The sequence below is a fragment of the Coregonus clupeaformis genome, unplaced genomic scaffold (assembly GCF_020615455.1).
Source record: "Coregonus clupeaformis isolate EN_2021a unplaced genomic scaffold, ASM2061545v1 scaf0176, whole genome shotgun sequence".
Classification (NCBI taxonomy): domain Eukaryota; kingdom Metazoa; phylum Chordata; class Actinopteri; order Salmoniformes; family Salmonidae; genus Coregonus; species Coregonus clupeaformis.
The window spans coordinates 271,390-299,289 of NW_025533631.1; the positions used below are offsets into that span (position 1 = coordinate 271,390).

General features: G+C 45.3%; 1 protein-coding gene across 2 annotated transcripts; it reads right to left on the reverse strand.

Annotated features, from left to right (window-relative positions):
* Positions 1-30: 30 nt before the first annotated feature.
* LOC121574652 (eukaryotic translation initiation factor 4E) lies at positions 31-23,675 on the reverse strand. Of its 2 annotated transcripts, none has more exons than XM_041887200.1 (7): positions 23,579-23,675; positions 21,758-21,858; positions 6,109-6,204; positions 5,698-5,761; positions 2,584-2,697; positions 2,076-2,215; positions 31-1,232 (listed from the first exon to the last, which is right to left on the reverse strand). In XM_041887200.1, exons 1-7 carry the CDS (start codon positions 23,594-23,596, stop codon positions 1,118-1,120), a joined length of 648 nt encoding a protein of 215 aa, XP_041743134.1. In that variant the 5' UTR covers positions 23,597-23,675; the 3' UTR covers positions 31-1,117. The 2 variants fall into 2 exon arrangements, with proteins under 2 accessions (XP_041743134.1, XP_041743126.1); XM_041887192.1 differs by having other exon boundaries at positions 23,564-23,666.
* Between the last annotated feature and the right edge of the window lie 4,225 nt (positions 23,676-27,900).

Here is a 27,900-nt window from a genome sequence, read left to right on the forward strand (position 1 = left end):
GATGCTAAACAGACAACACAGAAAAGGAGACAGCGTTGTTCTGGTTTTAATGCAAAGCACAACCTTTACTTGAAAGAAGGTAATATACATCCTGGAATTACAGATACATTATGAGCAAAATCATTTCACGATGGATAGATATCCCTTTTTTCTCCACTCGCACAGGACCCAGAGAGAAGTGCGAAATGTTCTACAGTTTGTTAGGAAGAAAACAGTAAGAAGCAGACCTAAAACTTGTCCTGGCATCTTTACTTAGTATGATACACTGTAAAAAATGTTCTATATTATTAAGCAGTAGTCCATGACGTTAACCTCAATAACAAAAACAATTGTAAGGAACTTTAGTTTTTTCATGGTTGTCCTCCAACTATGTAGTTCAACTGCAATGCATATATAATAAATGCATGTAAGGGAAACAAAAGTTCAAAATAGTTATACAAGAAAAGGATCCACAATCCCAGCATGGCTGAAACTATAGTGGCCTTTCTTCTGTTACCACTACTATTCTTTTACAAGAAAAAATATAAGATACCGTTGTCTTATCTGCAATCCCTTCTCATGCCAAACACCTCCAACTAAAGAAGGTTAAAACGCTGGTTGCCCTTTAAAATCTGCTGAATGAATGAATGAATCTCGTCTACTTTTTCTATCCTGGGTGGGTTGGTGAGAAACACTTTTCATAACAGTGAATGATCATAAATGAGAAGAGGAAAAGGTTTTACAGCTAAGAACGGTGTCGGTCTTTTAATCAAGCCTTAAACGACATATATTCTCCTCAGTTACGTTAGTATGGGGAAAGCCACTGGTATTATTAGTTACATATACTCTCCAATTCTAAAATTAACTCATTTATTTAATGATCTTCTAGGTCAAATCCCAACAGCTTCAGCTGACGCAGCCCTACTTTCTTTCCTTCCTCTTCTTCCCGACCAGAACCGGCGGTTAGCCAGCCGGTCCATCGGGTGTTAGTGAGGAGCTCTAATTTTGTACACGTTTCAACAATTCTCTCGTCTGTAAAAAGGAAGGACACTAACAGTAATTGACAACTGAAAATAATTAATGTGTTGTTGATGCAGGGGGTTGCTAGTTGAGCTGAGATGGGGGTAGGTGTTGTTGATCAGACTGAGTACATGTTCTTGGTGGTGGAACCACTCTTGCTAGACGTGTCATCGTGTGACTGGTAGCCAATCAGGAGCTTGATGGGGATACTCAGGCGCTCTTTATACTGTTGTCTGGAGAGAGAGATGAGGGAGATAATATTGAATAGGGTCTCAGTACAGTCTTACATGCATTGTCTCCACCTAGTGGGGAACTAGAAACAGTGCAGTACCGTTAGTCTCAGAACTGATGGCATTTCTGCCAACTACACACTTTTTGCACTCCCGGGGTAACTTGAAGGAAAGCCTTTTCAATTGAAACGTTTTTCATTTGAATAACATAAATATCATTATCTTTACTTGTTCAATACACATACTATACAGAATGCACATAGACAGAAGTCGCTTATGTGCCCAAATGAAATGTGTAATTGGTGGATAAAAGAGTGTGTGTGTGTGCATGAGACAGAGTGAGATTCTCAATTTGATTTTTTCAACTCCTTGCGTCCTTTCCTCAGTCCTTACCTCCTTTTGAAATAGGTCAAAGGTAAGCAAGAGGAAACTTAGAAACAAATGCGCTAGTATGAAATTAGACTCCTCTTCTAGTGTTTCATTAGGCAAATGACGTTTACAGGTGTGCAATCCCAAAATACATGTGTAAAGTGGTAAAAAGAAACTAGCTAGATGTGCTAGACATCTTTTGATAAAATAATAAGTAGCGTTTCTAATCAATGTTCGCACACTTTTCTCCTTCTAGAAAACAACTGCTGTTTCAAAGGGTGTGTGGCTGATTTCAAAACTCTTCCGCGGTAGGATACAACTGAGCATCCTCCGCTGGAGGAATGCAATCGAGGATAGGAAGAAAATCCTCTGTTCACTTATTAACAAAGTGACCACTTATCAGTTTCCAAGCCACAGAGGAGTGGAGGAAAGGACAGACTTTTCCCCAATTGACAAAAGGCCAGAAAGATAACCTACCCTATTGTCACGATGGCTTCCTTGTTCTGACAGTTCCCGGTCCAGATGGCTATTTTATCTCCCTTGGGTCGGATGTTGACCACCGCTCCACACACATCTTCACTGGCCTCGTCAAACGACTCACCAATTAAACACAACAGCTACAACACACACAAATCACACATCAAGTACAGTACATGATACTATGGAATTAATAAAATGTTCTTTACGTGTTAAGTTGCCCTCTAGCGATCCGTCCCATACAGAAGACTATTTGACAATACTCTGGAAGTATAGTCATGGAGAGTTGCAGCAGGGTTGTGTTCATTAGGTACCATACGGAAGAAAACTGACTAAAAAGATGCAGGGACTACCTGGACCATCGCAAAACGGGAAACATTCTAAAACATTTAGCAATGGAAAACAAAAATGAGCTTTGAGTTCAGGTAGTCCATCCTTGTTTCAGTCCCATTTTCTTCCGTTTGGTGCCTAATGAACAGGACCCAGGTTTAAGGATAATGATGCTTACCGTCTCCATCCAGTAGCGGTCGAGGTCGATTTGTCTCTGCTGTTTGCTGAGGGTCATCAGCCACCTCCCGCCCAGCTTGTTCTTGTCATCCTCCCACATCGGCTTCACCCCATCCTGAAACACACAGAGAGCGGTCGGGGAATGTTAGCTAATTTGACCCCATCCTGAAACACACAGAGAGCGGTCGGGGAATGTTAGCTAATTTGACCCCATCCTGAAACACACAGAGAGTGGTCGGGAATGTTAGCTAATTTGACCCCATCCTGAAACACACAGAGAGCGGTCGGGGAATGTTAGCTAATTTGACCCCAATGTACATGTTGGGCAGGCTTTCCGTTAGCCGGCAAATTTTGAGGCATGTCTTACCTTGCTTCAAAGTAGCCTATAGGCAAAATCCGAGTTACAGTTCATAAGGAAATCAGTCAAATAAAATAAATTCATTAGGCCCTAGTCTATGGATTTCACATGACTGGGAATACAGATATGCATTTGTTGGTCATAGATACCTTAAAAAAGGTAGGGGCATGGATCAGAAAACCAGTCAGTATCTGGTGTGACCACCATTTGTCTCATGCAGCGCGACACATCTCCTTGATCAGGCTGTTGATTGTGGCCTGTGGAATGTTGTACCACTCCTCTTCAAGGGCGGTGCGAAGTTGCTGATATTGGCTGGAACTGGAACACGCTCTTACACGTCAATCCAGAGATCTCAAACATGCTCAATAGGTGACATGTCTAGTGAGTATGCAGGCCATGGAAGAACTGGCCATTTTCAGCAACCAGGAATTGTGTACAGATCCTTGCGACATGGGGTGATGGCGGCGGATGAATGGAATGACAATGGGCCTCAGGATCTCATCACGGGATCTCTGTGCATTCAAATTGCCATCGATAAAATGCAATTGTGTTTGCTGTCCGTAGCTTATGCCTGCCCATACCATAACCCCATCGCCACCATGGGGCACTCTGTTCACAACGTTGACATTAGCAAAGCACTCATCCACACGACGCCATACACGCTGTCTGCCAACTGCCCGGTACAGTTGAAACCGGGATTCATCCATGAAGAACACACTTCTCCAGCATGCCGATGGCCATCGAAGGGGAGTATTTGCCCACTGAAGTCGGTTACGACGCCGAACTGCAGTCAGGTCAAGACCCTGGTGAGGACAACGAGCATGCAGATGAGCTTCCCTGAGATGATTTCTGACAGTTTGTTCAGCAATTCTTCGGTTGTCTCAAAACTTGAGACGTCTGTGGTATTGTGTTGTGTGACAAAACTGCCTTTTAATGTCCCTTTTATTGTCCCCAGCACAAGGTGCACCTGTGTAATGATCATACTGTTTAGTCAGCTTCATGATATGCCACACCTGTCAGGTAGATGGACTATCTTGGCAAAGGAGAAATGCTCACTAACAGGGATGTAAACTAATTTGTCCACCAAATTTGAGAGAAATAAGCTTTTTGTACATATGGAACATTTCTGGGATCTTTTCTTTCAGCTCATGTAACATGGGACCAACACTTTACATGTTGCGTTTATATTTTTATTCATTGTATATCATCATTCGCAATGGATGTCAAAAGAACAACACTCCCCTTCATTTCCGCGCAGCAGACCAGGTACTTCTATGCATGCTCAGGCGCGCACACTCCCTCAACATTATCAGGACAGGGAAACCAGGCATGCTCAAAAATGGACAAATCTCGTAAATTATGGTTATGAAATAAACCCAAACTTGTTCCTCACAAGTGTAGCGGGTTGTGAACTCTGCAAACAACGTTTCCACTCCAAGAATGAGAACGGTAAATTAATGTAATTAATACATGCATTAAAAGGCCTCCCCATCCCCGCAGAAGGACTTAAGCCTTTTGGTAGGCAGTCTTTGTAAATAAGAATTTGTTCTTAACTGACTTGCTTAGTTAAATAAAAGGTTAAATAAAAAATGTATGTAACCAAATTGGGATTAATAGTATATTTACTACTGGTGACATATGTAATGGGGAATTGGTAAAAAAAAAAAAAATTCGAAGTGCAAATAATTCACACAATGAATTGACAGGAGACAGCTGAGACATTCTGGCGAGAGACTCGCCTATCTCTTCGCCACACACCACTTCCCCGTCTTGTTTCAACATTAAAAATTATACTCAAGACACATTATCTTCACTGACAGCTGCAACTCAATAACCAGCTAGGCCTATTGCCATGCCACGCGTGCTGCCCAAACGGCGGGCTTTCCAAATAGGCCTACGAGCTATTTTTTACAAGAAACAAATTATCCTTGATTCCTCTGTGGCTAAGTCATGCTTTCTGGTGAAGCATTTTGAATGATTTCATTTATTTCTGTATAGACAGGAGTAATTATATAATTTTGGCAAATGTATTTCCATTTACTTCCCTATTGGACCCACCGTTATGCCATTTCTCTCCTGTTCTACTGGTTTTAATATCAACTTTCTTTCGATGTCCAGAAGCAAAAGGAACAATCCTAGTCATATTAGCAACCCATCCGGTTGTTGCATCTTTAGATTCCCCCTCTTTCTAAGTTTCTAACAGAGATTTTCATCTCTGTCACAAATGGAACCACTATCAGGTGCGCTGTTTAGAATGGTGTTTTCCCAGGTGTGCTGTTTAGAATGGTGTTGTCCCACAAATTGCATTTTGGCAAATGTTTGAAAATGAAGTTTTATTGTCTGCTTCATTACATGAGTTGCATGTTCTGTTATGATGCATTACCATAATCTAAATGTGATTTCTGTCATTCTGATCACCGTGGGTGGACGCCCTAATGGGTTATGCACCCAATGCATATGGGTCCAGTACATTTCTCAAATGGCCGGTAAATTACAATCTTCCCGGACATGTTGTCCTAATGGAAACCCTGATCCTGGGCCCTTATTCATAAAGTGTCTTACAGTAAAAGTGCCAATCCAGGATCAGTTTAGCCTTTTAGATCATAATGAATAAGATTGAATGGACAGGGGAAACCTGATCCTAGATCATCACTCCTACTCTGAGATGCTTTATGCATTCGGGCCCTGATGTTTTCATTTAACAGAACAGCGACAAGTCCTCTGAAGGGATACTGTTTGTTTCAGAAGTGAACTTACCTTAAATAAGCAGTAGTCACAGCCGAAGCCTAACTTGCTGGGCTGCTGTATGTGGTTATATAATCTACAACACAAAACCAAGAGACACACTTAAACACAGGCCTATATGCAACAATATTAGACACTATGATTATAAATGTCCTGTTCCGTGTCATTCTCCATCATTTCTATTTAGAGATAACTAATGAGGCACATTCAGGGCACAGATAGCAATGCATTGCATAGAACTGCCTCAGTCCTTTACTCCACATAATAGAAACTTGTTTCCATTCTGTACAATGCATTTATAGCTGCAAATTAACGTTCCGCCCTGCTAAATAGAATAACCCCCTTCTTTCCACTCTGTCATGGTGATGTCATAGCGTGGAGAGGTAAAAGAGGATGAGGAGGAGGGAGAGGACGAGTACTCACGCCCAGAAGTCTTCCACTGTGTCAAACTTTGCGATGAGACGGAGGTTCTCTGTCCAGCTTTTGCTCTTGTCGTTTTTGAAATACCACAGGGCCCATCTGAGGAGAGAGGACACAGTCAGAGATTCTCCATCGTGCTCCCCAGCACCCATAAACAGAGCAGGTTGACGTTTATTGTCATGAATCTTGCCCTGGAGGCAGAACTAGGGCTGTTGCAGTGACCATATTACCACCACACCGGCAGTCATGATCGCAGTAAAATTCCATGTGACCGTTGAGTCACGGTAATCTCCTTTTATGCACTCTGGACATGCGTTTGTAGTACCCAACTCGCTAACAACCGTCAGGTTGCTAATGGCCTGGTACTCAGTGCTCAATTGTCCCTCGAACCACTCTGACAATGCAATTGCAATCAAAAATCACTTCAAACACTTATCAAAACAGTATCATGCTTTTAAAAAACTCACCTCACTGTGATTGAGCAATTTGAAGAAATAAGTTCAACAACAGGTTTAAACTGAGTGGAAAATATGGCCGTTGTGGATGTTGTTAAAGCCTAACACAATGGAATGGACAGTGCTTTCTAAGGTGACAATTAATTCAAAATACCCATACGCATATTAGAGCTTATGCATACGCATAGCCCAGACATATACGCAATCCTGTGAGAAAGCACAGTTTTGATGGTTGCCACAACAACAAAAAGCACTCCTACTATATTTATTTCTCAGCTGCTCATATTAATAACATTCTCCACTATAAAACTGGAGTAGCATGATTGAAAAAATAAATACATGCGGGAAAGCGGACTCCATTCGCTATTCGAGTGCCTCCATTCGTTATTAGAGTGCCTCCATTCGCTATTCGAGTGCATACGGATGACGTCTTTTTTCCCCTGCCCCTGTTCCTGCTCATCAGAAGATCCTACACGTAAAACAGTATGCCATTCCTCTAGTGGAATGAGCCTGTAGGCCAGCAGGAGACTGAATACCCTTTCTTGTGTAGGCCAAAGAGATAGCCCCCACTACCAGTGGGAGAGACGCTGTTTAGTGAGCACTTCACCCGTTGATGTTCCGGAGAGGAAAACGGTGGGGGATAAAAAGCTACCAGCTCAAGGGGAAGACAAAGATGGGTTAATAATCTTAGGGATAAAGGCGGGGTTAGGCTGCAATGATACCCTATCGTTACCGGGTGCAAATTGTGCACATGATGAGTACACTGAGAGTGCGTGAATGTCACTTACACGCTTGGTGGAGGCCAGTGCTAGTAATAGTGCTGTGTTAAATGAAAGCATCTTCACCTCCACCTGATCCAGGGGCTCAAAAGGCTGTTGGCATAGAGCATCCAAAACAACTGATAAATCCCATGACGGGGCAAGCTGTTCGGACACCGTATGCAAACGACGTGCACCCTTCATAAAACGGGCAACAAGGGGGTGTTGCCCCACTGTCGTGCTCCCAAAACCCACATGACAAGCCGAAATAGCTGCCAGATACACAGCACCAGTCAAAAGTTTGGACACACCTACTCATTCAAGGGATTTTCTTTATTTTTACTATTTTCTACATTGTAGAATAATAGTGAAGACATCAAAACTATGAAATAACACATATGGAATCATGTAGTAACCAAAAAAGTGTTAAACAAATCAAAATATATTTTAGATTCTTCAAAGTAGCCACCCTTTGCCTTGATGACAGCTTTGCACACGCTTGGCATTCTCTCAACCGGCTTCATGAGGTAGTCACCTGGAATGCATTTCAATTAACAGGTGTGCCTTGTTAAAAGTTAATTTGTGGAATTTCTTTCCTTCTTAATGCGTTTGAGACAATCAGTTGTGTTGTGACAAGGTAGGGGTGGTATACAGAAGATGGCCCTATTTGGTAAAAGACCAACTCCATATTATGGCAAGAACAGCTCAAATAAGCAAAGAGAAATGACAGTCCATCATTACTTTAAGACATGAAGGTCAGTCAATCCGGAACATTTCAAGAACTTTGAAAGTTTCTTCAAGTGCAGTCGCAAAAACCATCAAGCGCTATGATGAAACTGGCTCTCATGAGGACCGCCACAGGAAAGGAAGACCCAGAGTTACCTCTGCTGCAGAGGATAAGTTCATTAGAGTTAACTGCACCTCAGATTGCAGCCCAAATAAATGCTTCACAGAGTTCAAGTAACAGACACATCTCAACATCAAATGTTCAGAGGAGACTGCGTGAATCAGGCCTTCATGGTCTAATTGCTGCAAAGATACCACTACTAAGAAAGCCCTCATGTAGCTCAGTTGGCCCTCCTGTAGCTCAGTTGGTAGAGCATGGCGCTTGCAACGCAAGGGTTGTGGGTTCGTTTCCCACGGGGGGCCAGTATGAAAAATGTATGCACTCACTAATTGTAAGTCGCTCTGGATAAGAGCATCTGCTAAATGACTAAAATGTCAAAATATATAAAGGACACCAATAAGAAGAGACTTGCTTGGGCCAAGAAACACAAGCAATAGACATTAGACCGGTGGAAATCTGTCCTTTGGTCTGGAGTCCAAATTTGAGATTTTTAGTTCCAACCGCTGTGTCTTTGTGAGACGCATAGTAGGTGAACAGATGATCTCCGCATGTGTGGTCCCACCGTGAAGCATGGAGGAGGTGGTGCGATGGTGCTTTGCTGGTGACACTGTCAGTGATATATTTAAAATTCAAGGCACACTTAACCAGCATGGCTAACACAGCATTCTGCAGAGATACGCCATCCCATCTGGTTTGCGCTTAGTGGTACTATCATTTCTTTTTCAACAGGACAATGACCCAACACACCTCCAGGCTGTGTAAGGGCTATTTGACCAAGAAGGAGAGTGATGGAGTGCTGCATCAGATGACATGGCCTCCACAATCACCCAAACTCAACTCAATTGAGATGGTTTGGGATGAGTTGTACCGCAGAGTGAAGGAAAAGCAGCCAACAAGTGCTCAGCATATGTGGGAACTCCTTCAAGACTGTTGGAAAAGCATTCCAGGTGAAGCTGGCTGAGAGAATGCCAAGAGTGTGCAAAGCTGTCATTAAGGCAAAGGGTGGCTACTTTGAAGAATCTCAAATATAAAATATATTTTGATTTGTTTAACACTTTCTTGGTTACTATATGATTCCATATGTGTTATTTCATAGTTGATGTCTTAACTATTATTCTACAATGTAGAAAATAATAAAAATAAAGAACAACCCTTGAATGAGTAGGTGTGTTCAAACTTTTGACTGGTACTGTACCTTAATAGTAGAAAAAGCATTTCCTTTGTCTATTATTTCCTGTAGAAACAACAGGATTACTCGGACAGAGCACTGGAATGGCACGGTCTGTGATTTAGTGCACATTCCTCAAACACGCGCCATTTACAATCATAAAAGGACCTGGTGGATGAGGCTGTAGCTCTCTGAATAGTCTAAATGACATTTTGGGGAAGCCCGGCAGTGTTCAAGTTCAACCGTTCACGGGCCATGCCCAGAGTGCCAACTGTTCTGGGTGAGGATGGAAAGTCTCCCTGTGCAAATGGCACAGTAGGTCCTGACGCGGAGGGAGGGGCCACGGTTGACCGCATAGTAGTTAAGTGATCTCCGCTAGCCAGTGTTTCTCTGGCCAATGTGGTGCTATTAGTATGATAAATAGACCCTTCTCCTGCACCCTGGCTAGGGTGGGGGAAATCAGGGCCAGCGGGGGGGAATGCATACAGTAGGACGCATGGCCACTCGTGTGCCAACTCGTCCACTCCCATCGGTGCATCCCGATCCCTCAGGGAAAAGAATAGTGGACACTATTCTCCAGTGATGCATAAAGATCCACTGCTGGAATGCCGAAGTGCATCCAAACCTGATTGGATACCTCTGGGTGGAGCTTCTACTCCCCATATGGCGGGTTCCCTCCTGGAGAGTAAATCGGCCCTCAGATTCAGTACTCCCGGTACATGAGTAGCTCTCAGTGACTGGAGTGGCACACCGCTTCACATAATCAGTCTGTGTGCCAGTGTGTGCAAGTGAGGGGATCGCAGTCCCCCTTGTCTGTTTATGTAAGCCACAACGGTGGTATTGTCTGTTCTGACTAGAACATGACGACCCTCCAGAAATGGGAGAAACGACTTTAATGCTAGGGACACTGCAAGGAGTTCCAGGCAGTTTATGTGAATAGAACGGAGATGGGTTCCCCACACCCCGTTGACCGTTCCGCCCTCGTGGGTTGCACCCCAACACGAGAGAGACACGCCCGTCGTGACTACTTTTCTGGATAAAACAGTGCCCATCTGGGCACCCTGTGACAGAAACGTTGGGTGTCTCCAGGAGTGCAGTGCTACCGTGCAATCTATGGAGATCTGTACATGGTGATGTAGAGGAGATAGAACTGTGCTTGGGGGAGGCCGTTTTCACCTCTCTGGCGATGGGGACACCGCTAGGCCATCCGCTTCTTCTTCCTTACCCCCTGGGTGGGGTTAGGGGCCAGCTGACTCCTTGGTGCCATTGGTGAGAAGGGAGGCTTCTTAGACCAGGGGCCCTTAGGGTCCAAGGTTCTCTGTTGCCCTGGGCTCGCAGCCTGGGGGGCTGGGCGTCTGGGGAGCTTAAAAGCTGAGGGGGGTCGACCTGCTGCAGCCTGGGCGAAGGTGCGGCGAGACACAGGAAAGGCACTGGGCTGTGTCTTCCTGGGCAGACAGAACTGGAGGGCTTCACCCTCCCTCTTTTTCTCCTCGCACCGTTTCTGCATCATCTCAACGGTGGGACCAAAAAGGCTTTTAGGGTCTACTGGAATATCCAGCTTCTCACTATCAGACACCGTGGATAGATTGAGCCATCGCGCCCTCTCCTGGGATATCATGAGCCCCATCGCTCTTCCTGACGTCTGTACGGCGGCTTTAAGCAGACGCAGGTTGAGGTCTGTGGCAGTGCAGATCTTGTCTCATAAACCCGGCTTTGGTGTGACCGCTATCTCCTCCTGTAGCTCAGCTTGTTATGCCGAGAGCATGGAGGCGGTGCTGAAAGCCCACACCGATGTGGCAACCGACCTGTAGACCTTCTCTGTCGCGGAGGACTGGAAGCGCTCGTACTTGGTAGGTAAGGTGGGGCCAGTCGAGGTCACGGAGGACTTCTGGCTGGGGTGTAGATGGGAAGCCACTAGGGATTCGATGGGGGGCATGTGGGCAAGCCTAATCCTTTCCATGTCAACACCGACCCACCTTGGACAGGGTTTTTGGAGGAGAAAGGTGTATTCTAGGTACGGGTAACCTCCTCCAGGCATTCTGGGAAGACTGGTACTAATTGCCTGGCCGCCCGTTTGGCTTTGGGTAGCCTCACCCTCGTAGTGTGATGTGGTGGTCTCTGCTACTGCATTGGCCCAGGGAATTACCAGTTTATCCGCAGCGCGTTTACACATCCTACAGGTCCACACGAGAGCTGGTGGGGATGGTGCCTAGCCTGCGTGTCCGGTTTCAGATTCCCCGGCAGGAAGCTTGGTGGCCTGAGGGGTAGAAGGAGTCTTTGTCTCCGTCAGATGATTCCGAAAGGAGGCTGTCGAAAAACCCTATGGAGTCGTTGTCGTCTCCAATCAGGAAGCCTGGCAGGGAGGTCGCGAGGTCGTTGCAACAGCGGGGCAATGGCTTCGAGCTGGTGGCCTCAGCTAGCGCTAGCCGTTGCTTCTGGATTCCCCGTGGGGATATCCATGGCCTCTGATGAGCCATCAGGGATGCCAGGCCCCATGTTAGGGTCCTGTTGACTCAGGCTAGCTTGGCGTGCTAGCCTGTGACGGAGGCTCTTCACAGTGAAGAGGGCACAGTGTGGACAGGAGCTGGGAGAGGCTAACGCTTCCTCTGCATTTTGCAGCCCAAGGCAAGCAGAGCACACCGAGTGGGTGTCCTTGGCCGATATATTTCCACAGGAGCAGAGTCGTGCCGAGAGCTTCTCCTCGTTTGGGATGGGAGATGCTTTTGTTGCCATAGCTGGGAAGCTATGTTTTTAGCTGTCAGAAAAAAAACTAGCGTGGTAGGCTAGTCAGATAACCCACTAAATCGCTAGCCATCTCCGACCGTGGCACTCGGTGTGATGGCCGGTTACCATTTCTGAAAAGACAGATTAGAAAAGATAGCTTGGTGTAGCTAGTAAAAACGTCTCGTCAAAGTAAAACCACAAAAGCTAGCTAGCGTAGTGGCTAGCTTGCTAACGACTAGTCACAGTTTGGATACAGCCAACTTGGTCGAGAACAAGTTAGCCGTGTTACAACTGTACCTGTTCCTCCCTCTAAGAATTTTCCTCTAACTATAGTGAAGGAAAAGGAAAATTGCCACCACCGCACAGTCCCGAGAATAGCGCCCGGCGAGCAAGTTGTAAGCTCATGTCTGTGGACAGTTGAGCTAATTTAGGAAAATGCAGTCGTGTCGAGGTAAGCTTTCTGATGAAAATAGGTGTTTGATAACTCAGAGACGCTGCAGTCTGACCTTTTATAGGGTACGAGGGACACCCTTCCCCGACGCACACGTCTCAACGATCCGGCCAATCATGGCTGGCGTAGTGTAATAAAGGCTTCTGACGAATACGCTGGGGGCGTATCCCATAAGTGAAATCCTGAAACAAATACTTTAAAGAGAACAGAGCGCAAGCTTTTTTAGTAACTTTCTCAAATCATCAATAGTGTTGAGAAACGAGACGATGCGTGCCATGACTCGTCTGGTGAACCAGGGTGAGGTCACAGATAGACTTGTAAACAAACACTAATGTGTCACTTGAGGTAAAGCCATAAACAGGAGGAAGAGGTTGCACAAGGCAGTGTTTGGCCTTGTTTTTTCTCTGGTGCAAAGCCACCCCAAAGTAACATTCAGAGAGCTTCAAAGAACTAACACCAAAACCAATAGAATCATTAATCCACTGGACTAAGAATGTTTTTCAAACAGGAAAAAAATACCAGAATCATGGAGTTTTAAAGCATCAGACCGGCCCAGAATCGGTGATTAGGAGGGACAGCCTCCACCTGAGAGGCAGGGACAGAACAGACGGAAAGGTCTAGAGAGGGTCTACTGAGGCAGTGCTCTATGTCAGCAGTTCTAACCAGCCTGCTGTACTGCCTACAGTAGTCTATGGCCTGGCGCCCTATTGAATAGACAGCCACTGGATGGGATGTGGTAGAAGAGACAAAAGTGGTGATATCACAATGTCAATGCCACATCTGTAGAGCGGAAGTATGATCAGCTTTGTTCTTCATCTAGGTTTAAAGCCAGCTGTGAGAATGTAAAGGGAAATACGGATAACAACATTTTGGGAAAAATTTGTTTTTTTGGCCTAGTGAGCGTGACCCTAGTATCCCATCTGGGTCGTGTTCATTTGGGCACACAATAATAACATGTTTTAAAATATCTTTCAACTGAAAACAAAACTGAGTGTTTCTTATTTGACAAGCTCAGCTCTGTCCTTTTCTTTCCATTTTGTGCCTAATTAATAAACACGACCCTGGTGTAAACAATGAGCAGCAGGTGTGTTGTAATCAGCAGCCAGTTATCAACAACGTAGAACTATTGTACCAAACAAGCACTGCTTCCACCCCAAACTTCTACAGGACACGTTCCGAAAGTATTCAGACCACTTGACCTTTTCCACATTGTTACGTTACAGCCTTATTCTAAAATTGATTAAATCGTTTTTTTCCCCCTCAATCTACACACAATACCCCCATAATGACCAAGCAAAAACAGGTTTTTAGAAATGTTTGCAAATGTATTTTTTTATTTAACCAGGTAAGCCAGTTGAGAACAAGTTCTCAATTACAACTGTGTTAAAGCAAAGCAGTGCGATAAAAACAACAGAGTTACACATGGGATAAACAAAACATACAGTCAATAACACAATAAAAAAATATATATACAGTGTGTGAAAATGTAGTAAGTTATGGAGGTAAGACAAATAGGCCACAGTGCAAAATAATTACAATTTAGTATTAACACTGGAGTGATAGATGAGCAGAAGAAGATGTGCAAATAGAGATACTGGGGTGCAAATTATATATGGGGATGAGGTAGTTGGGTGGGCTAATTACAGATGGGCTGTGTACAGGTGCAGTGATCGGTAAGCTGCTCTGACAACTGATGCTTAAAGTTAGTGAGGGAGATAAGAGTCTCCAGCTTCAGAGATTTTTGCAGTTCGTTCCAGTCATTAGCAGCAGAGAACTGGAAGGAATGGCGGCCAAAGGAGGTGTTGGCTTTGGGGATGACCAGTGAGATATACCTGCTGGAGCGCATACTATGGGTGAGTGTTGCTATGGTCACCAATGAGCTAAGATAAGGCGGGGATTTGCCTAGCAGTGATTTATAGATGACCTGGAGCCAGTGGATTTGGCGACGAATATGTAGTGAGGGCCAGCCAACGAGAGCGTACAGGTCACAATGGTGTGTAGTATATGGGGCTTTGGTGACAAAACGGATGGCACTGTGATAGACTACATCCAATTTGCTGAGTAGAGTGTTGGAGGCTATTTTGTAAATGACATCGCCGAAGTCAAGGATCGGTAGGATAGTCAGTTTTACGAGGGCATGTTTGGCAGCATGAGTGAAGGAGGCTTTGTTGCGAAATAGGAAGCCGATTCTAGATTTAACTTTGGATTGGAGATGCTTAATGTGAGTCTGGAAGGAGAGTTTACGGTCTAACCAGACACCTAGATATTTGTATTTGTCCACATACTCTAAGTCAGACACGCCGAGAGTAGTGATTCTAGTCGGGCAGGCGGGTGCAAGCAGCGTTCGATTGAAGAGCATGCATTTAGTTTTACTAGCGTTTAAGAGCAGTTGGAGGCTACGGAAGGAGTGCTGTTTGGCATTGAAGCTCGTTTGGAGGTTTGTTAACACGGTGTTCAATGAAGGGCCAGATATATACAAAATGGTGTCGTCTGCGTAGAGGTGGATCTGAGATTCACCAGCAGCAAGAGCGACATAATTGATATACACAGAGAATAGAGTCGGCCCGAGAATTGAACCCTGTGGCACCCCCATAGAGACTGCCAGAGGTCCAGACAACAGGCCCTCCGATTTGATACACTGAACTCTATCTGAGAAGTAGTTGGTGAACAAGGCGAGGCAGTCATTTGAGAAACTAAGGCTATTTAGTCTGCCAATAAGAATGAGGTAATTGACAGAGTCGAAAGCCTTGGCCAGGTCGATGAAGACATCTGCACAGTATTGTCTTTTATCGATCGCGGTTATAATATCGTTTAGGACCTTTAGCGTGGCTGAAGTGCACCCATGACCAGCTCGGAAACCAGATTGCATAACAAAGAAGGTACGGTGTGATTCGAAATGGACGGTGATCTGTTTGTTAACTTGGCTTTCAAATACTTTCGAAAGGCAGGGTAGGATGGATATAGGTCTTTAAAAGTTAGGATCTAGAGTGTCACCCCCTTTGAAGAGGGGGATGACCATGGCAGCTTTCCAATCTCTGGGGATCTCAGATGATACGAAAGAGAGGTTGAACAGGCTAGTAATAGGGGTTGCTACAGCTTCGGCGGCTATTTTTAGAAAGAAAAGGTCCAGATTGTCTAGCGCAACTGATTTGTAGGGGTCCAGATTTTGCAGCTCTTTCAGATCAGCTATCTGAATTTGGGTGAAGGAGAAGCGAGGGGGGAGGCATGGGCAGAGCTGGTGGCCGGGGTAGGGGTAGCCAGGTGGAAAGCATGGCCAGCCGTAGCAAAATGCTTATTGAAATTCTTGATTATCGTAGATTTATCGGTGGTGACAGTGTTTCCTAGCCTCAGTGTAGTGGGCAGCTAGGAGGAGGTGCTCTTATTCTCCATGGACTTTACAGTGTCCCAAAACTTTTTGGAGTTAGTGCTACAGGATGCAAATTTCTGTTTGAAAAAGCTAGCCTTTGCTTTCCTAACTGATTGTGTATATTGGTTCCTGACTTCCCTGAAAAGTTGCATATCGCGAGGGCTGTTCGATGCTAATGCAGTATGCCACAGGATATTTTTGTGCTGGTCAAGGGCAGTCAAGTCTGGGGTGAACTAGGGGCTATATCTGTTCTTAGTTCTGAATTTATTGAATGGGGCATGCTTATTTAAGATGGAGAGGAAAGCACTTTTAAAGAACAACCAGGCATCCTCTACTGACGGAATGAGATCGATATCCATCCAAGATACCCGGGCCAGGTCAATTAGAAAGGCCTGCTCGCTGAAGTGTTTTAGGGAGCGTTTGACAGTGATGAGGGGTGGTCGTTTGACCGCGGACCCATTACGGACGCAGGCAATGAGGCAGTGATCGCTGAGATCCTGCTTGAAAACAGCGGAGGTGTATTTAGAGGGTAAATTAGTCAGGATGATATCTATGAGGGTGCCCATGTTTACGCATTTAGGGTTGTACCTGGTAGGTTCCTTGATAATTTGTGTGAGATTGAGGGCATCTAGTTTAGATTTTAGGACGGCAGGGGTGTTAAGCATATCCCAGTATAGGTCACCAACAAGTACGAACTCTGAGGATAGATGGGGGGTAATCAATTCACATATGGTGTCCAGGGCACAGCTGGGGGCTGAGGGGGGTCTGTAGCAAGCGGCAACAGTGAGAGACTTATTTCTGGAAAGGTGGATTTTTAGAAGTAGAAGCTCAAACTGTTTGGGCACAGACCTGGATAGTATGATAGAGCTATGCAGGCTCTCTCTACAGTAGATTGCAACTCCGCCCCCTTTGGCAGATCTATCTAGACGGAAAATGTTGTAGTTGGGGATGGACATTTCTGAATTTTTGGTTAAAGAAGTCAACAAAATGATAGCGCCTGGGGAGTAGGAGTGATACTGGGGGCTACAGGGCCTGGGTTAACCTCTACATCACCAGAGGAACAGAGGAGGAGTAGAATAAGGACACGGCTAAAGGCTTTAAGAACTGGTCTTCTAGAGCGTTGGGTACAGAGAATAAAAGGGGCAGATTTCCGGGCGTTGTAGAACAGATTCAGGGCATTATGTACAGACAAGGATATGGAAGGATATGAGTACAGTGGAGGTAAACCTAAGCGTTGGGTAACGATGAAAGAGATAGCATCACTGCAGGCACCAATTGAGCCGGTCTCAGCGTGTATGGGGGGTGGGACAAAGGAGCTCTCTGAGGCTGGTTGAGCGGGACAGGGGGTTCTACAGTGAAATTGTATAATAAGAACTAACCGGAACAGCAATAGGCAAGGCATATTGACATGGGAGAGAGGCATAAAGCAATCACAGGTGTTATTCGAGAGAGCTAAGACAATAACTGGTAATGGCGACGAAAGTTTGGGCTGAGGCTAAACAGATAAACAGGACAGATAAACAGGATGGGGGTACCGTGTAAAGGAACAGTCCAGCAGGCATCAGCTGTGCAGCTGAGTGATCATAAGGTCCAGTGAACAGCAATAGGTGAGTCCGGGAGCAGTTCGAATGGCTGCTACAGCACAGGCGAGCAGGAAGCACGGCTGTTGATTGCGTGTGCAACGGGAAGCCTGTTGTATCCACATCAGACGATTATGTCGGCAGACCAGTCGTGATGGATCGGCGGGGCTCCGTGTCGACACTAGGAGGTCCCGTCCGGTTGACAGAGGTAGATAGCCGGGAGATGGGCCTGGCTCGAGGCTAGCTCAAGGCTAACTGGTGCTTGCTTCGGGGGCGGTGGTGATTAACCAACAACATCCATTCGGTTGCAGCTAGCTAGTTGCGATGATCCGGTGTTAAAGTCCAGTGATTGTGATTCCGGCAGAAAAATCCGATATGTTCTTGGTCGATAGCGTGCTGTGCAGAAAGTGCAGACTGGCCGATAATAGTCCAGGCTAGAGCTGGCTGGTAGGTCCTCTGTAGCTCAATTGGTAGAGCATGGCGCTTGTAACGCCAGGGTAGTGGGTTCGATCCCCGGGACCACCCATACGTAAAAATCTATGCACACATGACTAAGTCACTTTGGATAAAAGCGTCTGCTAAATGGCATAATATTATATTATTATTATTATAGGTAGTGCAGGCCACGGACAATGGTGAAAACTGCTAACGGTGGCTAATACCAAGTAGCTAGTTAGCTGGCTAGTTTCAACCGGAGGTTCTGGATAAAAAGGTAAAATAAATAATAGAATCCGTTCCACATTGGGTGAGGCGGGTTGCAGGAAAGTATATTTAGTTGAAGGATGAAAAGTGTGATTGAGAAATATATACGAAAGAGAAAACAAAAAAATGGCTATTTACATAGACACAATACAGAGTACACGACCGCACTGCTACGCCATCTTGGTCAAAAAAAAAAAAATGAAATATCACATTGGCTGTGTGCTTAGGGTCGTTGTCCTGTTGAAAGGTGAACCTTCTCCCCAGTCAGAGGTCTGGGGAGAAGGTTCTGGAGCAGGTTTTTAATCAAGGCTCTTTCTATACTTTGCGCCGTTCATATTTCCCTCGATCCTGACTAGTCTCCCAGTCCCCACCGCTGAAAAACATCCCCACAGCATGCCACCATCCCATTGCTTCACCGTAGGGATGGTGGCAGGTTTCCTCCAGACGTGACGCTTGTCATTCAGGCCAAAGAGTTCAATCTTGGTTTCATCAGACAAAAAAATCTTGTTTCCTCATGGTTTGAGAGTCATTTAGGTGCCTTTTGGCAAACTCTAAGCGGGCTGTCATGTGCCTTTTACTGAGGAGTGGCTTCCGTCTGGCCACTCTACCATAAAGGCCTGATTGGTGGAGTGCTGCAGAGATGGTTGTCCTTCTGGAAGGTTCTCCCATCTCCACAGAGGAACTCTGGAGCTCTGTCAGAGTGACCATTGGGTTCTTGGTCACCTCCCTGACCAAGGCCCTTCTCCCCCGACAGCTCTAGGAAGAGTCTTGGTGGTTTCAAACTTCTTCCATTTAAGAATGATGGAGGCCACTGTGTTCTTGGGGACCTTTTTGGTACCCTTCCCCAGATCTGTGCCTCAACACAATCCTGTCTCAGAGCTCTACGGAAAATTCCTTAGACCGCATGGCTTAGTTTTTGCTCTGACTTGCACTGTCAACTGTGGGACCTTATATAGACAGGTGTGTGCCTTTCCAAACCACAGGTGGACTCCAATCAAGTTGTAGAAACATCTCAAGGATGAACAATGGAGACAGGATGCACCAATTTCAAGTCTCATAGCAAAGGGTCTGAATACTTATGTAAATAACGTATTTATGTTCTTTATTTTTTATAAATGTGAAAAAAATTCTAAAAACCTGTTTTCGCTTGGTCATTACGAGGTATTGTGTGTAGATTGATGAGGGAAAACAGGGCTATCTTCTGTATACCACCCCTACCTTGTCACAACACAACTGATTGGCTCAACTGATTGGCTCAAATTCATTATGAAGGAAAAATTAACCTAACACGGCACACCTGTTAATTGAAACACATTCCAGGTTACTACCTCATGAAGCTGGTTGAGAGAATGCCAAGAGTGTGCAAAGCTGTCAAAGGCAAAGGGTGGCTACTTTGAAGAAACTCAAATATAAAATAGATTTAGATTTGTTTAACACTTTTTTGGTTACTACATGATTCCATGTGTGTTATTTCATAGTTTTGATGTCTTCAATATTATTCTACAATGTAGAATAAAGTAAAAAATAAAGAAAATCCTTGAATGAGTAGGTGACCCCAAACTTCTGACTGGTATGCCTTCGGAAAGTATTCAGACCCCTTGACTTTTTCCACATTTTGTTACGTTACAGCCTTATTCTAAAATGGATTAAATTAAAAAGAACCTCAGCAATCTACCCACGATACCCCATAACAACAAAGCATAAAACAGGTTTTTAGAAAATGTTGCACATTTATAAAAAATAAATAACATAAATACCTTATTTACATAAGTATTCAGACCCTTTACTATGAGACTCGAAATTGAGCTCAGGTGCATCCTGTTTCCATTGTTCATCCTTGAGATGTTTCTACAACTTGATTAGAGTCCACCTGTGGTAAATTCAATTGATTGGCCAAACTGAGCAATCGGCGGAGAAGGGCCTTGGTCAGGGAGGTGACCAAGAACCCAATGGTCACTCAGAGCTCTAGAGTTCCTCTGTGCAGATGGGAGAACCTTCCAGAAGGACAACCATCTCTGCAGAACTCCACCAATCAGGCCTTTATGGTAGAGTGGCCAGACGGAAGCCACTCCTCAGTAAAAGGCACATGACAGCCCGCTTGGAGTTTGCCAAAAGGCACCTAAAGACCCAGACCAGGAGAAACAAGATTCTCTGGTCTGATGAAACCAAGATTAAACTCTTTGGCCTGAATACCAAGCATCATGTTTGGAGGAAACATGGCACCATCCCTAGGGTGAAGCATGGTGGTGGCAGCATCATGCTGTGGGGATGTTTTTCAGCGGCAGGGACTGGGAGACTAGTCAGGATCAAGGCAAAGATGAACGGATCAAAGTACAGAGAGATCCTTGATGAAAACCTGCTCCAGAGCGCTCAATACCTCAGAATGGGGTGAAGGTTCACCTTCCAACAGGACAACGACCCTAAGCACACAGCCAACACCACACAGGAGTGGCTTCGGGACAAGTCGTCTCTCCCGAGTGGCGCAGTGGTCTAAGGCACTGCATCGCAGTGCTAGCTGTGCCACTAGAGATCCTGGTTCGAATCCAGGCTCTGTCGTAGCCGGCCGCGACCGGGAGACCCATGGGGCGGCGCACAATTGGCCCAGCGTCGTCCAGGGTAGGGGAGGGAATGGCCGGCAGGGGATGTAGCTCAGTTGGTAGAGCATGGCGTTTGCAACGCCAGGGTTGTGGGTTCGATAAAATAATGTATGTGCTAACTGTAAGTCGCTCTGGATAAGAGCGTCTGCTAAATGACTAAAATGTAATGTAAATGTAAGTCTCTGAATGTCCTTGAGTGGCCCAGCCAGAGCCCAGACTTGAACCCGATCGAACATCTCTGGAGAGACCTGAAAATAGCTGTGCAGCAACACTCCCCATCCAACCTGAAAGAGCTTGAGAGGATCTGCAGAGAAGAATGGGAGAAACTCCCCAAATGCAGGTGTGCCAAGCTTGTAGCGTCATACCCAAGAAGACTCGAGGCTGTAATAGCTGCCAAAGGTGCTTCAGCAAAGTACTGAGTAAAGGGTCTGAATACTTATGTAAATGTGATATTTCCGTTTTTTTATTTGTAATACATTAGCAAACGTTTCTAAAAACCTGTTTTGCTTCGTCATTATGGGGTATTGTGTGTAGATTGATGAGGGAAAAAAACGATTTAATCAATTTTAGAATAAGGCTGTAACCTAACAAAATGTGGAAAAAGTCAAGGGTTCTGAATACTTTCCGAAGGCACTGTAAGTCTTACACAGCTACTGTACACCACCTGGGTCAGAGAAAGTCAGCTATTTGGTGGAGATTCCACTGTAGTGAGTCACGGGATACAGTGGCAGACTAGGCAGCCTCTCTGTATTAACCTATGGTGAATAATATGGCAATCACTGACAGTAGATTCAATGAAGAGACATTCTATCTCTTCTAGTTCTATCTGTTATGCTATATAAACCATGTATTCTGCAACGTAATAGTTTGTTTCGGGCCACCTTTGTCACTGATTGTTGCATGTTCTGACTACCACAAGAATTTGTCTCACTGAAAAATTCACTAATTGTAATGCACAAACACAGAGACAGACAGAAGCACACACACCAAACGGTGTCCATACTTATTTTGCAGGGGGTGTTTGATGTACTGCTCAGAACCAGGGACCACAGGTGGTGGAGTGAGGATTACTTCAGGTTGGGGCTCTTCTGTTTCAGGTGTATTCTGGATGGGATGACAGCAAAAACATGAATCAGTACAATATAAGCTGTTTGCAGGAAATCTGACAATAACAACATCCTTAGACCCATCTTGCCAATAGTTCTTAACATACGCAATCATATCAAAATCAAGGATAATCATGGATACTAACTACTACTGATACTAGATCAATACTAAATATGCATGTATTCCACCCATGTCTGACTTGTACATACAATTTTGATTCAAGCCAAACCTAGAATTTTAAAGGTCCTGTCTGTCATTTCTACTACTGAATGATGCATACATTTTACATTTTAGTCATTTAGCAGACGCTCTTCTCCAGAGCGACTTACAGTTAGTGAGTGCATACATTATTTTTTTTCATACTGGCCCCCCGTGGGAATCGAACCCACAACCCTGGCGTTGCAAACGCCATGCTCTACCAACTGAGCTACATCCCTGCCGGCCATTCCCTCCCCTACCCTGGACAACGCTGGGCCAATTGTGCGCCGCCCCATGGGTTTCCCGGTCGCGGCCGGCTACGACAGAGCCTGGATTCGAACCAGGATCTCTAGTGGCTCAGCTAGCACTGCGATGCAGTGCCTTAGACCACTGCGCCACTCGGGAGAGAAATGGTTTGTCGAGATCGGTGTGGAGGAACTTGACTGGCCTGCACAGAGCCCTGACCTCAACCCCATCGAACGCCTTTGGGATGAATTGTAACGCCGACTGTGTGCCAGGCCTAATCGCCCAACATCAGTGCCCGACCTCACTAATGTTCGTGGCTGAATGGAAGTCTCCACAAAATTGTTCCAACATCTAGTGGAAAGTCTTCCCAGAAGAGTGGAGGCTGTTATAGCAGCAAAGGGGGGACCAACTCCATATTAATGGCCATGATTTTGGAATGAGATGTTCGACGAGCAGGTGTCCACATACTTTTGGTCTTGTAGTGTACTTCAGTTGACTGGGTGACTCACTCACTACCTAGCTAAACCACTTTCAAACACTGATGTTGGCCTCTAGCAACCTAATTCATTAATGTCAGAGTATGTCGTATAGCTAACGTTAGCTAGCTAGTTTATATAGCTAGGTAACGTTAGCTAAATCAAATTGGGAACACCATTTAGTTAACGTTAGCTAGTTAGCCTAGTAGGAAGCTAATAATTAGCTAACTAGTTAGTTACAGATATTCGAATAGTTAATGATGGATCGGTTGCAAATTCATTACATTTGGCCCCAGAACAGGTAGTTAAATTTGGAAAAATCGTCCGATTCAAATGGTCTAGGTAGCCCCATAGTCCCAACGTTAGTTAGCAAGTTAATGTAAAACCTTGCTAGCGCAGCACGGACACACGTGTCCAGATGTCACCAGTTTTTGATTCGTGTAAATAAATCCGATCACAAATACGATAATAAATATGAAAGGACACAATTAAAGTGATAGGTAGAGTAATGTATCGAAGTATATTGGATTAAAGAGCCAAGTGTGAACCACCGATGTCCAGTCCCTCGTCACCAATGCCACCCCCTAAATCCATCGCTAACGTTAGCATCCATTGCTGAGCATGTTGGAACCAGACACCCAAGACTTCACAGCTCCCGAAGCCAAATATTCAATTGAAATCGGGTAGATTTGACTGCCATAAGATTGAACTTAACGACATAAAAACAGGATGGCTTTTTTTTTTTTTTTTTGTCGTGTAGGTTCCACGAAATGTCCATATACCTCAATCTCGCTTACCGGCTCCGAAGTCGCCATCTTGCCTGTCAAAATTATCTTGTCTGTTTCGCGCTAGTGCGTCACGAACCACTAAAATAATCTACGGAAGCCGAGTAAGCCCATTTCTTCTTCTTCAGTGGGGTTTTATCGGCTGTTGGCATCCAACGTTATGGTGCATTAACGCCACCTACTGTACTGGAGTGTGGGCCAGAGACAGGGAGAAACTAAATCCTACCTGCCAGCCAGTCTAATGACGTTCTACTCAATATATTCTTTAAACTAATGTCCTGTATCCCCTTCTCCCTCATACTAGATCTCATCCTCTCTCTTTCCCTCGGATACTGCCCACACTGTAGCAATACATGCTCCACGGTCTCTGTTTCCTGACAATAATCACACTTTCCTGTTGGATGCTTTCCTATCAGATTTAATGTCTTATTCAACTGGCTGTGTCCCACCCTTAATCTTGTAAAAATAGCCTCCTCTCTTCTGTCCCTTCCTGCCGTCCTGTATATATCAGTCTTTTTGCCTCTGCCTTGCTCATTGAAACTTCAACATCAACATCCCCACTACTAAGTGCTTGTTTAGCCTGTTCATCTACTGCCTCGTTCCCCTCCACCCCCACATTGGCTGGGACCCAAGTAAATCTTATCTGAAAACCCATCTGTTTAATCCTGCCATGGGTTTGTAGTACCTCATAAAGCAGGTTTTGTCTGCTACGTGAGCTAAAGGACTGGAGACTCATTAACACTGCACATGAATCAGAGCAAATAACTACTCTTGTCTTGTTTGACTTCCTCCACCCACTGCAAGGCCATCAGCTCCGCCGTGTATACAGCCAGATGATCTGTAATAAATTTCCTGACTTCCACCCCCACATTCACATTTTAGTCATTCAGCAGACGCTTTTATCCAGAGCGACTTACAGTTAGTGAGTGCATACATTTTTCATACTGGCCCCCCTGTGGGAATCGAACCCACAACCCTGGCGTTGCAAACGCCATGCTCTACCAACTGAGCTACACAGGGCCATATGCTGACCCACTAGGTCCTGTCCTTGGATCTTTTGAACCATCTGTATATTTACATTTACATTTTAGTCATTTAGCAGACGCTCTTATCCAGAGCGACTTACAGGAGCAATTAGGGTTAAGTGCCTTGCTCAAGGGCACATCGACAGATTTTTCACCTAGTCGGCTCGGGGATTAGAACCGGCGACCTTTCGGTTACTGGCACAACGCTCTAAACCACTAAGCTACCTGCCGCCCTATAAATGGCCACAAAATCCTGATACAGTTTCCAGATGTCTCTTAAAGAAATCAGCTGGATCAACCCCCCTATCCTTCTGTAGTCTCTCCAACACTTCTAGATCAACTACTGGAGGCGGGTGTAGCCATGGTGGATTAACATGAATAACTACCGTTGGACTAAACTCCCTTCCATACAGTCCCATCTCCTTCGCCTGGGTATTACCCACCCACCCAAAGCTCGTGTTCTGTCTTCGCTCATGTTCCCAGCATGCCTGTAAAATGCCTTTTACAGGATGAGACACCCCATGTCCTTGTAGGTTAATTCATTGCCAGCTGCTGTCTCCTAATCTGCAATGGCATATCCCCCATCTCCACCTGTAATGCAGCCACTGGGGACGTCCGAAACGCCCCACTACATATTCAGTCTTTTTGCCTCTGCCTTGCTCATTGAAACTTCAACATCAACATCCCCACTACTAAGTGCTTGTTTAGCCTGTTCATCTACTGCCTCGTTCCCCTCCACCCCCACATTGGCTGGGACCCAAGTAAATCTTATCTGAAAACCCATCTGTTTAATCCTGCCATGGGTTTGTAGTACCTCATAAAGCAGGTTTTGTCTGCTACGTGAGCTAAAGGACTGGAGACTCATTAACACTGCACATGAATCAGAGCAAATAACTACTCTTGTCTTGTTTGACTTCCTCCACCCACTGCAAGGCCATCAGCTCCGCCGTGTATACAGCCAGATGATCTGTAATAAATTTCCTGACTTCCACCCCACATTCACATTTTAGTCATTCAGCAGACGCTTTTATCCAGAGCGACTTACAGTTAGTGAGTGCATACATTTTTCATACTGGCCCCCCTGTGGGAATCGAACCCACAACCCTGGCGTTGCAAACGCCATGCTCTACCAACTGAGCTACACAGGGCCATATGCTGACCCACTAGGTCCTGTCCTTGGATCTTTTGAACCATCTGTATATTTACATTTACATTTTAGTCATTTAGCAGACGCTCTTATCCAGAGCGACTTACAGGAGCAATTAGGGTTAAGTGCCTTGCTCAAGGGCACATCGACAGATTTTTCACCTAGTCGGCTCGGGGATTAGAACCGGCGACCTTTCGGTTACTGGCACAACGCTCTAAACCACTAAGCTACCTGCCGCCCTATAAATGGCCACAAAATCCTGATACAGTTTCCAGATGTCTCTTAAAGAAATCAGCTGGATCAACCCCCCCCCTATCCTTCTGTAGTCTCTCCAACACTTCTAGATCAACTACTGGAGGCGGGTGTAGCCATGGTGGATTAACATGAATAACTACCGTTGGACTAAACTCCCTTCCATACAGTCCCATCTCCTTCGCCTGGGTATTACCCACCCACCCAAAGCTCGTGTTCTGTCTTCGCTCATGTTCCCAGCATGCCTGTAAAATGCCTTTTACAGGATGAGACACCCCATGTCCTTGTAGGTTAATTCATTGCCAGCTGCTGTCTCCTAATCTGCAATGGCATATCCCCCATCTCCACCTGTAATGCAGCCACTGGGGACGTCCGAAACGCCCCACTACATATTCTGAGTTCTTGCCCCTGTATGACATCTAGCCTTTCCAGTGAGGTCCGGGCTGCCGAACCATATGCTATACTGCCATAGTCTGTTACAGATCGGATCAATGCAACATACATGGTCTTCAATGAGGAATGCCCAGCCCCCCACTCCTTCCCCGTCAGACAGCACATCACATTTAGCACATTCTTACACTTTCCCACCACTCTCTCAATGTGTTCTGCCCAGGTCAGTCTAGTGTCAAAGTATACCCCAAGGAACCTGAAGGCCCCCACCCTCTCCAAGTTTTTCCCATATAACCGCAAGCATACCTCATCTCCCACCTTCCTCCTGGTAAAGAACACTGTTTGAGTTCTCTACAGAGAACCTGAATCCCCAAATTAATGCCCACCGCTCTAGCTCATCAATTGCTTCCTGTACCTTCCTGACTATGTATGGCACATTTCTTCCCCTCTTCCATAAGGCCCCATCATCTGCAAATAACGACCTCCCTATATCCGGCTGTACCTGAGAGTAAACATTATTGATCATGATTGAGAACAACAGAGGACTAATCACGCTCCCCTGTGGTGTACCGTTATCCATCAAGTAGCTGCCTGATAAAGACTTCCCCACCCTCACCTGGATAGACCTTCCAAACAGGAAATCCTTTATCCAGTTGTACGTTCTTCCTCCTAGCCCTATAATATCAAGCTTGATTAACAACCCCTCCTTCCACATCATATCTACGCCTTCTCCAAATAAAAAAAGACAGCTACAACAGTCTCCTTGTTCACCTGAGCCTTCCTGACCTCTGCTTCTAAGGTTCCCCTACCCTTCCTGAACCCACTCTGATGTGGCGATACTAGCCCTCTGCTCTCCAGGAAATAAGTTAGCCTCTCCGTAATCATACGTTCCATAATCTTACATACATGTGATGTTAAAGCTATTGGCCGATAGCTTGTTGGCTTCGTTGGATCCTTCCCGGGCTTCCGGATTAGAACCACTACTGCCTCCTTCAAACTGCCTGGTAGTTTCCCCTCCTCCCACACTCTGTTGTACAACACCAATACCTTATCTAGTGCCTCATCACTAAAATGGGCCAACATATCATAGCACACCTCATCTTTCCCAAGTGAAGTTAACCCAGCCTTACCTATTGCTCTTTTCACCTCTGCCCTGGTAAATGGTGCATTTAACACATCATTTACATCCTCCCTCCTATCCAGCACTCCAGGATGCTCCTATCTCGTGTTCTCTCTCTCCCTCTGCCCCTCCTCTGATAGATTTGTGGAGCTATGCACTTGGACAAAAATGGATTATAGTAGTTCACTACCGCTAGCACCCCTCCACCACCACATATTCCTGTTCAATACCTTTGACTATCATCTTGTAGGGAATTCCTTGCTTTATGAAGGTGGTACATATTCGCTTTTCTATGTATACCATATCGCTGCCCACCTGCCCCGTAATCCCCGGTCTAGATGCTCCTACCCATCTCTCCCTTGAACATGTATCTCCCTGGACCTGGACCACCCTCACTGCC

What these genes read in the sequence shown, in the direction of transcription:
- LOC121574652 (XM_041887192.1), bottom strand. Translation starts at nt 23,596, where the DNA reads ATGGCGACTTCGGAGCCGGTAAGCGAGATTGAG. An exon ending in AAACACCCCCTGCAAAATAA is followed by an intron (nt 6,205 to 21,757) that starts GTATGGACACCG and finishes CTCTCTCCTCAG; the next exon opens with ATGGGCCCTGTGGTATTTCA. An exon ending in ACAGTGGAAGACTTCTGGGC is followed by an intron (nt 5,762 to 6,108) that starts GTGAGTACTCGT and finishes TTTGTGTTGTAG; the next exon opens with ATTATATAACCACATACAGC.